General features: G+C 50.7%; 5 protein-coding genes across 5 annotated transcripts; 2 read left to right on the top strand and 3 right to left on the bottom strand.

Annotated features, from left to right (window-relative positions):
* Window positions 1–1,068: 1,068 nt before the first annotated feature.
* On the top strand, window positions 1,069–2,769 carry HETIRDRAFT_181247 (family 5 glycoside hydrolase; the record flags this gene model as incomplete). Its single annotated transcript, XM_009553750.1, has 8 exons — window positions 1,069–1,153; window positions 1,219–1,229; window positions 1,290–1,347; window positions 1,404–1,974; window positions 2,029–2,112; window positions 2,170–2,331; window positions 2,381–2,556; window positions 2,621–2,769. 8 exons carry the CDS (start codon window positions 1,069–1,071, stop codon window positions 2,767–2,769), a joined length of 1,296 nt encoding a protein of 431 aa, XP_009552045.1.
* A 649-nt stretch (window positions 2,770–3,418) lies between these two features.
* On the bottom strand, window positions 3,419–5,770 carry HETIRDRAFT_53707 (glycoside hydrolase family 1 protein; the record flags this gene model as incomplete). Its single annotated transcript, XM_009553556.1, has 17 exons — window positions 3,419–3,527; window positions 3,599–3,620; window positions 3,682–3,842; window positions 3,893–3,912; window positions 3,967–3,987; window positions 4,044–4,063; window positions 4,121–4,156; window positions 4,215–4,286; window positions 4,342–4,489; window positions 4,547–4,557; window positions 4,620–4,658; window positions 4,714–4,850; window positions 4,909–5,031; window positions 5,090–5,127; window positions 5,184–5,282; window positions 5,341–5,648; window positions 5,722–5,770. The coding sequence occupies 17 exons, from the start codon at window positions 5,768–5,770 to the stop codon at window positions 3,419–3,421; spliced, it is 1,413 nt and encodes a 470-aa protein (XP_009551851.1).
* Window positions 5,771–6,098: 328 nt separating this feature from the next.
* On the top strand, window positions 6,099–7,859 carry HETIRDRAFT_66253 (uncharacterized protein). Its single transcript, XM_009553588.1, has 9 exons — window positions 6,099–6,236; window positions 6,312–6,372; window positions 6,422–6,673; window positions 6,741–6,850; window positions 7,004–7,132; window positions 7,156–7,163; window positions 7,274–7,463; window positions 7,521–7,556; window positions 7,617–7,859. Exons 1-9 carry the CDS (start codon window positions 6,136–6,138, stop codon window positions 7,771–7,773), a joined length of 1,044 nt encoding a protein of 347 aa, XP_009551883.1. The 5' UTR covers window positions 6,099–6,135; the 3' UTR covers window positions 7,774–7,859.
* A 169-nt stretch (window positions 7,860–8,028) lies between these two features.
* HETIRDRAFT_412162 (uncharacterized protein) lies at window positions 8,029–9,470 on the bottom strand. Its single transcript, XM_009553749.1, has 6 exons — window positions 9,442–9,470; window positions 9,337–9,388; window positions 8,874–9,275; window positions 8,731–8,819; window positions 8,316–8,660; window positions 8,029–8,255 (listed from the first exon to the last, which is right to left on the bottom strand). The coding sequence occupies exons 1-6, from the start codon at window positions 9,451–9,453 to the stop codon at window positions 8,067–8,069; spliced, it is 1,089 nt and encodes a 362-aa protein (XP_009552044.1). The 5' UTR covers window positions 9,454–9,470; the 3' UTR covers window positions 8,029–8,066.
* Window positions 9,471–11,450: 1,980 nt separating this feature from the next.
* Window positions 11,451–12,155, bottom strand: HETIRDRAFT_430303 (uncharacterized protein; the record flags this gene model as incomplete). The annotated part of the gene is made up of 2 exons (XM_009553748.1): window positions 11,451–11,868; window positions 11,902–12,155. The coding sequence occupies 2 exons, from the start codon at window positions 12,153–12,155 to the stop codon at window positions 11,451–11,453; spliced, it is 672 nt and encodes a 223-aa protein (XP_009552043.1).
* Between the last annotated feature and the right edge of the window lie 216 nt (window positions 12,156–12,371).

Genomic DNA, 12,371 nt, shown 5'->3' with positions numbered 1-12,371 from the left:
CCATACTAAGCTGTTCCACCATTGACCGCCGAGCTGGCATGAATGCCCTATTGTGGAGATTGAACCCGACTTGCAGATGGAAGATTGCGCTCTGGAATTGCTGTAAATTGTTCCAAGAGGCGCCTACAACCTCCTACAGTGAATGGGCTGATATCAAGGGCGATGGGATTCACGTTCGATGATGCGGGATACTAAATGACAAGGGCAGCCAGTGAGATTTAGTTTCAGTACGATCAAGCTGAAGCATCCTGCAGCCCATGCAGTTCTGCTCCAATTCTTCCGGGCCATAATGGTTCAGCACCATTTAGGGACCTGTATCCTGATGCAGTGGGTAAAGAGGTCAAGAAAGCTCAACAGATGGCCGCAGAAGAGTAAGCGCCAGACCTGGCAGCTTACCTATTACTTACATAAACAGCTCCCTGTAGATCATGCGTCGGCCGCAGTGCTGATTCTGTTGCATCGTCGTCCTCTATATCCAAGTCGTCCGCCCCAAGGCTCAGTATTCGCCAATCATGCACTTTTGGCTCAGAGGATGCGGCAAAATTAATTCACATTTGGCCTGACCCATCGTTCTCTAGAAAAACTCCTTCAAATTTACGACTCGAGTTCCCGAGATTCTGGAGATGAATATCCGCCCGAGCAATGATCGCTTTAGGCCTCTTTCATCGGCCCACACACGCTGGGTTTATCTGTTTCAGCGACGTTGAAGGATCTCATCTATGTGTTATAGTTGAGACGGTGTATAATCAGCTTCATCGTGGCCGTTAAACATACTGAACATCAAGTATCAGTGGGCCATGCCCGAGATTGAGACGAGCATTGTCCGAGTCCAGCGTCACCCGTCTGCAATTCTTCGCGCTGTGCCTTGCCCGCTCTCTGGTGTTGGACCAACTACATCAGCTCTCGGATGGATATCGGTCGTCTTCTATCGCTTACCCCTGCGGACTTGCGCGCGAATATGTCCTATTCTTTTCTTCTTCCCTTGTCACCTTGGCGGGAACCATATAAAGCGAAGCTGGGCTAGGTATTGTCCTCCGACATTTGAGACATACTTTTTACCTTCGCAAAATGTCTTTGAACACGCTTGTCACTTTGGCCACCTTTGGCGTTCTCGCTTCCTCTGTGCAGGCTCAACAAGCTCTTTATGCACAGTGTATGCCGACAATATTCATATACGGTGCCATGTTGTACTGATTTAGCTCCATTTGCTTTGCGTAGGTGGTGGGATAGTGAGTGATTCACAGCCGATAATTCAAGATCTTGTGATAAATCAATCCATCTGCTAAAAGGGATGGACAGGAGGCACTACCTGTGTCTCCGGTGCTGTGTGCACAGCTCAGGGCGACTGTCAGTCCCTTGCACTTTTCTATCTACTTTGAGAATAGTCTTGATTTTGCCATCAGATTACTCCCAATGTCTGCCAGCATCGGCTTCCACTGTCGCAAGCTCTTCGGCAGGCTCTAGTTCTTCGGCAGGCTCTAGTACCTCGACATCTACCCCGCCCGCAAGCACTGGCTCATGTGCGGCGAACTCTCCCCCCTCCTCTGCGGGAAAGCTCCAATTCGCAGGTGTCAACATCGCGGGCTTCGATTTTGGCTGCAACAGCGACGGCAGTTGCACCGCGAGCGCTGCCTGGCCTCCCCTGACTGAGTACTACGGCGCCGACGGTGCAGGCCAGATGCAGCACTTCGTCAACGACGATAAATACAATGTCTTCCGTCTTCCCGTTGGTTGGCAGTTCTTGACGAACGATGTGCTCGGCGGGTCCATCAACGAGGACAACTTCGTGAAGTACGATGCCTTGGTCCAGGCGTGCCTCGCTACTGGGGCCAGCTGCATCATCGACGTTCACAACTATGCGCGCTGGGACTCAGGGATCATCGGTCAGGGTGGTCCGACGAATGATCAGTTCGCTGCACTGTGGTCCGGAATCGCAGCCAAGTACGCAACGAATTCGAAGATCATCTTTGGCGTGTATGTCTCCACGTTTGCAATGGCGGGTTCCTTCATTGATGCACGTTCGTACAGGATGAACGAACCCCATGATGTCCCTGATATCACTGCCTGGGCAGCCAGTGTGCAGGCTGCTGTTACGGCCATCCGCCAGGCAGGGTAATGGAGAGTTTTCTCAGGTGCTCTTATTCTTCTGATGCTGTTACATCTACACAGCGCGACAACTCAGCTCATCCTCCTCCCGGGAAACAATTGGACGTCTGCCGCTACATTTGTGAGCAACGGCTCCGCGGATGCGCTTAACAAAGTTACGAACCCGGACGGCAGCAAGACTAACCTCATCTTCGACGTGCACAAGTACCTTGACTCTGACAACTCGTGAGTCACAATACAAATCGTTGACACAGTGCTAAAGCCTGTCGTGAAGTGGTACGCACGCAGAATGTGTGACTGACAACATCAGCGAGGCATGGCAGCCTCTCGCTCAGTGGCTTCGCTGCAACGGTCGCCAGGCGTTCAACACCGAGACCGGCGGCGGCAACGGCGATGACTGCGTCATGTATATGAACCAACAGATCGCATACCAGGCTGCCAACTCCGATGGTAAGTGGCACCCGCAACGGCCTCCATCATCTGGCTGACGTTGATGGTACAATCTTTCGATTAGTCTTCCTCGGATATGTAGGATGGGCGGCCGGAAACTTCTATGCCACCTACGTTCTTGGTGAGACCCCCTCTGAAAGCGGTACCACCTGGACCGACACCCTCCTTGTCTCTGGTGCAATGGCTCCGAGCACGAACGGCTTAGTTGCTTAGGATGGTGCAAAAGAGTAGGTAGTCGCCACGAATGTAACAAAAGTCGTCGGGCACGTTCTACTAAGATCTCAGGTGAAACCAGACAGGAAAATAGGCGGACCCCAAGTGAAAGCTATGGGTGATTTGCACAATGTGACGGGGAGACGGATCACGACTGCCAAAGAACAAATGAATTGTCGGACGAAATGGCTACCATAAAACTCAAAAGTTTTGAGGAGCTGTAACTTTCAAGAATCTGTGAGTCGCCTGTTGTCGAGAGAGAGCCTATCGCGTCCACACTACGGTCGTAGAAGACGTCGACTGGTAGTCTCTTTCTTCTCTATAAACGTTGGACAACGACAGGAGACACGCCCACCGGTGTTGATCCCGTGAGCCATGAATGAAGTAGAACCTTCACTGTAAGGACAGCGTTCAAGACGAGAACAGAGGGCAACGACAGTGCTGAATACGCCATCTACGCAGGCCAGAAGGGCTTCTCAATCCTTCAAGAGCCCTCAATATTTGATGCTTTGAGTCACCCACAAATATTCGATACCTTCAAAATATCGTACATCGCAGACATCAAGATTTGAGATGCTTATACAATTTTATTTGTCAATGTGGTCTTTGAAGAACTGGAAACACTCATTGAATACTATTGCTGATCGAATCAGACACAGCGCACCTTGGTCAAGAAAGTTGACGACTCTTTGGGGTATCGCTTTTGAGTCTCATAGTCGACATATGTTGCCCCAAAACGCGGCGCATAACCATCAGCCCTGTAGTATCCCTGGTTAGCTTGCGCGACGCGAGTGAGGGATTCACTTCATATCGCAGGCCGTCTGCTTACCATTCAAAATTATCTAGCAAGCCTGAAGCACAATGATTGGTTTCGTCATATGCATACAAGTAGCATCTTGTGGATACACTCACTCCAAGCGAAGTAGGATCGGACATCAACACTATCTTCTGTAAGGGCATCCAGCATAGCGTTGACATAGCCACTGTAATATTGTACTCGATCGCGGTCCTTGATAGCTTCATCGATAGACATCTTGTGCTCATCCTTGCGTGGAAAGCCGTTCTCGGTCACGCTGGGGGAATTGATGAAGAGTGATGCTATCAACATGGTGGAAGGGCTTACTAGACAGGCTTTCTGTACGTCTGCAAAAGTGTATATATGGATGTACCAACAATTAAAAGGTAAATAGGGCGTACCTGCCACACATATTTCAAAAGCTGCATCATGCAGCGCGTGAACTCAAGACAGTCGATATGAATGGTGCCCTGCTCACCTCTCGAAATCCTGGGGCATCTGTTTTAGGATATTTATCGGCAATGACAATCTGACAGGCATTTTAGCAGAACATACACGTTTGGAGCCACGGAACATGGGCTGAAATGCCAACTTCAAGGTGAGATCGTGACATCTTCCGGAAGGACGATAGTGCGCTCGCCTTGTGTACCCAGCTGCGTGCCATCAGGTCTCGTGAACGTATACTTGACTTTACCATTGAACTCCTCCTCTCCTCCCTCCTCTTGATTTTTGAGAGGATGAGTTCACAATTGAGCAGAATAGTGACTTCTACTCACGCACGAGGTGGCTTGTGTAGGTATTCAAGCCAAAAAAGTCAGATGAGGTTGCACGCAGGACGCTGATCTCCTCATGTGTGAACTCGGGAAGTCTCGATCCGAGCATGTCTTTGAGAGCTTGCGGATACGCCGCCTTGTAGATCGGATCCTAACGAGAAACAGGTGAGACAGGGCTAGCATGAAACTCTCTTTCGGAAGTCCCTACCGCAAACCATCCTGGAGAAATCAAGCAGCCACTTCATTTGCTGCCTAATTCTTGGAAAGACGGCCATACTAACCAAGAGTGACATCCATCGCACGCTTCGTCGCCGCCACATCTGTTCATAATACCTCGTTGAGGATTCGTACACAGTTAAATCACAATACACGTACTGGCATCGGAATCATCGTAGGGCATCAACCACGATGCATTGAGAGTAATACCGATCTGGCCGTCTTGTAACTCCTTGAATTTACTATTGTAAGCCTGCACTGTATATGCATGTGCCAAAATCTCGTTGTGACCGACGCTGGATGGGACATCTCAGACACAGGGATTTCCAGTAATGTAAAGATAGGCGGCCTTACATCCAAGGCTCTGTAGAGGAATCGCCAGCTGGAGAAATTTTCCTGTCGCTTGATCTCCCGGGAGCATGTACACCGTTCCCGTACCCCAGAACGCTTACGCACCAGGGTTCATTGATAGTGATCCTGGTAAAAACAAGTGAAGACTTATCAGGCCGATAAAGGTATCATTAGGAGGACGAACCAGTCTTTGACTAGATCGCCGAAGGCATTGAAACAGGTCTACCAAATCGGACGGTAAACCCAGAGATATGTACGTCCACGATAGGCCAAATTACCTCTGCGTAAAAGACAAAATCTTTCACGATCTCGTCTTTATTGAGCCAGCCACCATAAGTCTTCTCCAATTCATCAGGTAAGTCCCAATGATATAAGGTCTAGACAGAATCATCGATAAATGCACTCTCAACAACTCGGCCACTCAGATAAATTTACCACGAAAGGATGTATGTTATTCTCCAACAGGGCCTCAATGAAGCGTCGATAGTGATTTATTCCTGCTTGATTCACTTCTGAGTGGCGGCTGCCTGTAGGGACGATCCTAGACCACGAAAGGGAAAACCGGTACGCCTTGACACGGTAAGATTTGAGCAAAGCTACATCGTCCATCCAAAACTTGTAAGATTCCGTCGCTTTATCCCCCGTTGCACCATCCGCAGTTCGGTTGGGCGTGTGACTGAAAGTGTCCCAGATTGACGGGAGGCGACCATCTGCATTGGGGGAGCCCTCAATCTGATAACTAGCTATGATAGATTCGTCGATTATTTCATGGCGTTGCCGGCCTGCGTCCTCAGGCTTCAGAACGCGAGATCTTACCTGTGGCAAAGCCCCATTGGAATGTCTTCGGGAACACGTTTTGAGTCATGTTTCAGCAGTGCTGTTCAGTAAGTATCTGGGGCAGCGCGAGGGATGTGAGAATGGGAGCAACGTTTGAATAGCTAGTATTTATGTCGTTCGGAAGAACATCGGCATTTGCCCAGTCACAAGACAGTGGGTTCCACAGGCAGATTCCAGACGAGATATGTTCTATAAGATAGTCGACATGCGGGAATGAAGCATGAAATGGGATTGAAATGTGCATGAAAGGTGACCGCGAAAGTCAAGTCCGTGACCCGTGGATCAGATGAGGCAACCCGAGGCGCGTCTCACTCCTCGCGTCCAACTCGAAACGCTCTTGAACACGCGCACATCTCGGCCACCATCACTAAAGAAAACACGAGAACCGAAACAATGCAAACAGGACTCATACAAAACGCACATAACGATCTCGTTACAGATGCAGCCTACGATTTCTATGGGCTTCGCCTCGCCACATGCAGTGTTGATCAGAGGTCGGGCTTTTGTTTGTTTCTCTCGTCTCAATTTTGACTCATGGCATGACATTCCCTTTCATTTCTTTGTTCCAGAATAAAAATATGGCAACTCGACGAGCAGAATGGAATCTGGAATGTCACTAGTGACTGGAAGGTGCGTCTTCGTCTTGTGTGAAGATTGAAACTTATGTATCGTCTGGAAGGCTCACGACGCAGCGGTGTCAAGGGTTAGCTGGGCTCACCCTGAATTCGGGTCCGTCATAGCCTCTGGGTCGTTTGATCGCTCAGTAAAAGTCTGGGAAGAGACGACCCCCGACATCGACCAGCCACAACTCAATGGCAATGCGCCTTCCTCAGCCTCAGATTCACGTTGGGTAGAACGCGCCGTGAATACTGATGCCAAGGGAAGTGTTCGAGGGGTTGAGTTTGCTCCACATCATTTTGGTCTCAAGCTCGTGCGTCGAACTGCCTATCGTTCTTGTCTTCAAGCTTCCCTAACCTTGTCTGTGGCACCCCCCTTAGTCTACGATATCTTCTGACAATCACATTCGCGTCTACGAATGTCTAGAAGCGCCATCATTGACCAACTGGCAGCTGATCGAAGAAGTTGATGTTCTCTCCATCCCCTCCATGTCTTCCGCTTCCGCCTCGCACACGCAAACCATTGCCGCAGCCACGCCTACACAAACACACGCCGCACTTGAAGGGCCGCCTCCCTCTGTGGTAGCTAATGCACTGCAGCAACATCAAAATCAGCCTTCGAGTCGACCAGGAACGGGTAACAGAGAGGCAGATGGGGGTTGGTCCATTTCTTGGTGCAAGGAGAGATATTGGGGCGAAATCATCGCAACCAGCTGTGGGACCAACGGGATCGTCAAAGTACTTTTTCCGGCTACCTTCTCAACATTCCCCTTGTTTTACCTGATTGAGTCTGCAGATCATCCAGTTTACACCCGCTCGCCGCCCGACAACTCTTCTCACTCTCGATCCATTCCCTAAACACGATCCATCGACACTGGCAAATATTTCGCAAGCAATGGACCACGATGGCCCAGGCCCCTCTGCTATCACGTCTGTGGCCTGGGCACCTTGCTGTGGTCGATCGTATCATCTCGTTGCCACAGGTGGACGCGACGGACATGTACGGATATGGCGTCTGAAACCTCCTGCTTCAAACGACGAGCGAGCAGAAGCCGACGAAACACGGTGGACTTGCAGCATCGTGGCTGATTTCGATCATCACAAGTATGTCCTCTTTCCATATGCAGGATGTTTGACTGAATCAGTTGCGACCGCCTGTAGGTCTACCGTAGGCCGCGTCGAGTGGAATATCACAGGGTACATATGTTCTACAGATGTAATCATCAATATCTTTGCTAAATCTTCCTTGACCACTAGAACCATCCTATCCTCAGCAGGCAATGACGGTCGAATCCGACTCTGGAAAGCCACAACTGGCAATGTATGGCGGCCGGCGGGAAATATCACTGTAGAACAAGCAGAGGAACAACCTGGAGGCGATGTGGAAATGGATGACAACGGACTGATAGATTGATTGGAACTCAAATGGCTTCTTTAACTTTGCATTGGAGCCATAATTTCACCAACAGCCCTCTTCAGGCTGCGACTAGTGCAAACTCCACTCCGTCGAGATGCGTGATGAGTCTGCTGATGCGCTCAACAAGCTCAGCCATGCATTCATCTCTTCTCGAAGGGCGGACCCAATGCTACGCCACCGTAGTTGATCCGTTTTACATATCTACCGTGAGCATCTTACCAGTTCCTGCAATCTAAGAGGGTACATGATATCGGCGTCATGGCAAACTGCACAACTCTCTCAATGTGATATTAACGTTCTACATTAACCATCCTCCATACCCTTGCCGTACCGTCGTCACCCGTTGTCGCAAGAAAGTCTTCATAACCCTTTCTCGGAGACCACGCAATGCTATTAATGTCGGCAACACCGTGAGCATTCTCAATGCGCGCGATAAGCTTAGAGTCTGGAGGCGTCCTTGACGTCGCATTCGCCGACTCCTGAGTGACAAGGCTTAGATGAGAATGAATTGTATCAATCGAGGGGCGAAAATCACGCACTGTAAGCTCCCAAACATTTATCCGACCATCGCCACCGGCACTGGCCACCCACCCGAGGAAGTTATCGTCGGTGCCCTTCTTCCCTACTCCCCAGCTGACACCGTAGATCGTTCTGTCATGCCCCTCTAAGATACTCACGCACACCCACTCATGGTCTCCTACCCTTTTCCATACTCTGATCGTACAATCATCGGAGGCGGAGGCCAGATAACGCCCATCGGGAGACCAAGCTAGTGACCAAACCGTCGAGGTGTGCCCGCTCAACGTAGCGAAGCAAAACCAGTCCTCGCTAGGATCGTCGATGTACAGCTTTATAGTGTCATCATATGAGGCAGATGCAAGTATCTGTACTATGTAAGCGAGGTGAGCTGGAGTTAGGTAGGCAAGTATCGGTGGTATGAAGGGACAAACTGACTTCTTCATGTGGATGCCACGCAACTGCCTTGACGTCTTGCGTGTGTTCCATTAACACGCCCATGCACTCAAAGTCATGGTCTGGACCCGCTGCACGTACCAGTTCAGATCGGTCTCCTCGCACTCTATGCTGGAGCAACGTACCTTCCCAAACCCACACAGTCTTATCGCGACTACAACTCGCCAACAGATTCCCCGATGCAGACCATGCGACGCTCTTGCATTCTGTCTCGTGCCCTTCCAACAAGGCCATGCACTCCCAACCGCCCGCCTCCTCCTCTCCCGCCTCCTCTTCCCCCTCTCTTTGCCAAATTCCGATATTGGCGTCGAAAGAAGCCGTTGCAAGCGCGATGCCGGATGGAGACCATGCTAATGCGCGCACAGTCTTGTTATGCCCTGTGGAGATAGATGTATGCAGCGCGAATGCAGGCGACGAGTCGGCTCCTTCAGCATAGCTGTATAGTCGGACAGTTTTGTCTGCGGAGCAAGTGGCTAAGAGGGGCTTGGTTGGGTTCCAAGCGACGTTCCAAACCCGATCGTCGTGTCCTGTCGGTCACCAGTCGTTCACCATTGTGTGAACGGAAGAACCCAAGAAAAAAAGACGCACCTGTGAGCTCCGCCACAGAAACGAGATGGAAAGAAGTATCAGGGTCCATCTCCTTCAGATATAGTCAATCCAAATCAACACTGCAGAGAGTGCCCCCTAACTTACAACTGTAGCCATCGAACCTGGCGAATGTGAGTCAATAGAGGTGAACTCATCTTATCAACACATCTAATCTGGCCGACATGTATCGCGTTCTTGAATTTCTCACGTCCGCCACCTTCCGCTACTCGCCCTCAGCTTGACATTTTCCTCCCCCTTTAGCTTGAACTGTTGTACCTTCTCATGAATTCATGGCCTCATAATAGCAAGGATAACTTCGTCTATATCTGTAGCAACTCATCCCCCGTCCTGAAGAATTGGATCCAGTTCACCATATCGCAATCAGTCGCTATTCGGTGGTTGGATTTTGACCTAGTGCAGAATGGCTGCTCTTTGAGCTGTGATGTTGAGATATCGGGACTACTCACCAAACAGGCACTGACAGACTCTTTCACAGCTAAGACCCATCGAAACTCAGATAAACTACGCTCCAAATTGCCACGTCCATTCTCCACGGCGCACATGTCCTCTCGGGTCTTCTGCACCACTCTCAAATTGACACTGAATTGGCTGCGCTACTCCTTTTTATCTTCACCTTCCACTTCCCGTCTCATTCTACACACGAAAAATCCAGCACGGATCTAGGTGAGTCATATCTGGTTGGCAGCATCAAGTCATATCATGCCCGATTCACACACATGAAGTCAGACGTGCATGTGAGGATCAGCTGTCCTTGCTTGTTGCAGGCCTAGTCTCTATCTAGGAATACTATATGCTGGAGCAATGCATCACGTCTGAGCCCGTGGACCTATTCGCTTGCGCTATTTTGGGTCCAAGTCATTACGCTGGTGTCTCCGATGCCTTTTTCGATGTTGCGGATCTTCTACGTAGGGAAGGACGCTCGTCTTTGATTCTGCCGCTCAATTCGTATGGGATTCCCATCGGCACAGTATCATTGTTGTTCGGCCAGGACTGGATCTAAGGCAGGTCTCCTCTAGGTGATCACAGGGTTTCGGACGACTTCTCCATGGAGCCGCTATCCACCTGTCAGATAGTTTACTTGGGTAGAAGTCATTGCGCATGTCAGGGTGCGTCAGGATGAGCACACGCTGTTTGATTATTGCCACTCTGCGAGCGATCACTCCTCTCAATCATCACCAGCCTTTCGCTCGCCGGATCATCACCAATCCTCTGTGTACCTTCACGTCTAGATCGTCTCTCACGAATGCCAAATTTGCCTTCCTATCGCCTTGCTTCGACCTCTTGAATGATCATCATCGACCTGGCTAGTGCAGATGACTGACACCTGTCTTCCTCTGTTTGTATTCATTCCAACTGCTTTGACTCTGCCGGTATCAGATACGACGAATCAAGGGTCCACCTCCCACGCGAAGACCTCTCGCGTCGACTTCTTTAGGTTATCAGATAGCGCACCCCGAGGTGCCCTGATACACTCAACTACGCCCGCGCGGAGGGCGAAGTTCTTCGTAGTTCGTTCGACTCCGCGACGCCGGGTGCTGTTGCAAGGCATTTTGGGGTATATCTTATCTGATGCATACCCCGCATGCTCACAATTGCCTCTCTTCGCGGTATCGTGTTTAAGCGTGTAATATTTAGCGGACATCTACCTTCCGTAGGTACGTATAGTATGATGTAGATGTGTTCTGGCGCTGATCACGGTGTGTCAGGTCAGCCGTTCGTTCACGGTGCCATTATAAGAATAGCTTGTCTCTTTCCAAAGCGGCACCTCACCAGGTCACAGGAACGTTGTACGGCATTGCCGGAAGAACCCAAGTACAGTCAACTAGTCAATGCCTGGATCCAGAAAATTTTGATACCGTACACGCGCTAGGAACATCAAAGTTACAGGCCTTCATCATACGATCGTTGCGGCACGTTCGCCACGGTACAGGGAATAGGTCATGGCTGTCTCGAATTGCTCGAGGCTTGTCTGTCCCTTGATTTATCGCGCCGGTCGTGGACAATTTTGGTCTCTGCTCATCAATATCTACATCTACATATTCATAGACGAAGCTTATTACGCCACCCCGTTGCATCATTCAGATCTAAGTCCATCACGGACCCCCGCGCGCTACGTCTTCTCCCGAATACCTCCGTCCTTCGACTTCCCTGTTTGAGGTCTTCAATTTTTTGCGCAGATCACGTCTTCGCGCAGTATCATGCATGGCTACGGCTTCGATGGGCGAGCCCACACCGGCACCCATTTCTGCTTGTTTTGGCGCACGCGTGAAGGGCTCGCGAAGTCTTGAACACCACATGTGCAGCCGCTCAACGTTACCCAGGCTCCACAGTGCCCCATGCACGCCTGCGACGCTTCGCGAAGCACAAGTGCGCACGGATCGTCCTTCGCATCGAAAGTTTCTTAGGCCCCCATTTGCGACTCGATTCGCTTCCGTGGTTCTCCAGATCATGTTTGGGTGGACATCCACAGAACGAGCTACCGCATATGTTGATCGTCCTGTGTCGTGCACCCTGTATTCGGGCACAGCGGGCACCCGCCCTCACGCGGATTCATTTTCATGTGCCATGTTCAATTCGACGGCCGACACATGGACGCAGCTCCAACGCTCGCCCCGACCCCATCCGAGATACGCGTGTTTGTCCCTCAGCAAATATCGAGCCTCGCAGTCTTGCCTCGTCGGCTCTTCATGCGTGCATGTGGATCGGCGCTTCCAAGCCATTCCAAGCCGCTGGGCCCGTTCGCCGAGCACTTCCCTCGCGTGACTCGCGGGCGGTGGATTCCGAGGCATGGCAGGCATGGCTCAACTCCTCTCCTTGTGAAAAACAACGAGGCTTGATCATTGCCCGAGCGTTTTTTTCTCGCCTCGCCAAGCGTGCCCAGATTTGCCAGAAAATATCTGCATCAGCGACTGAGAAGGTGCATTATATCTTATCAGATAAATGAGGGTCTCCATCGCATGGTGACCGGCGGGACCTGACCTGCCGAGCCTAGCCACGATTCTGATCTCGATCAG

The sequence above is a fragment of the Heterobasidion irregulare genome (genome assembly GCF_000320585.1).
Source record: "Heterobasidion irregulare TC 32-1 unplaced genomic scaffold scaffold_12, whole genome shotgun sequence".
NCBI lineage: Eukaryota > Fungi > Basidiomycota > Agaricomycetes > Russulales > Bondarzewiaceae > Heterobasidion > Heterobasidion irregulare.
The sequence above is the reverse complement of the archived record's forward strand: the minus strand, read 5'-3'. Positions and strand labels throughout refer to the sequence as shown.

Bases quoted from the DNA above. Each gene is read 5' to 3' on its own strand.
- HETIRDRAFT_66253 (XM_009553588.1), top strand. From the start codon at position 6,136: ATGCAAACAGGACTCATACAAAACGCACATAACGATCTCGTTACAGAT. The intron at 6,674-6,740 runs GTGCGTCGAACT...CACCCCCCTTAG, and splicing joins ATCATTTTGGTCTCAAGCTC to TCTACGATATCTTCTGACAA. The intron at 7,557-7,616 runs GTACATATGTTC...CTTGACCACTAG, and splicing joins GTCGAGTGGAATATCACAGG to AACCATCCTATCCTCAGCAG.
- HETIRDRAFT_412162 (XM_009553749.1), bottom strand. The intron at 9,276-9,336 runs GTGCGTCTTTTT...GGTGACCGACAG, and splicing joins TTCTGTGGCGGAGCTCACAG to GACACGACGATCGGGTTTGG. The intron at 8,661-8,730 runs GTCAGTTTGTCC...TACATAGTACAG, and splicing joins CGTGGCATCCACATGAAGAA to ATACTTGCATCTGCCTCATA.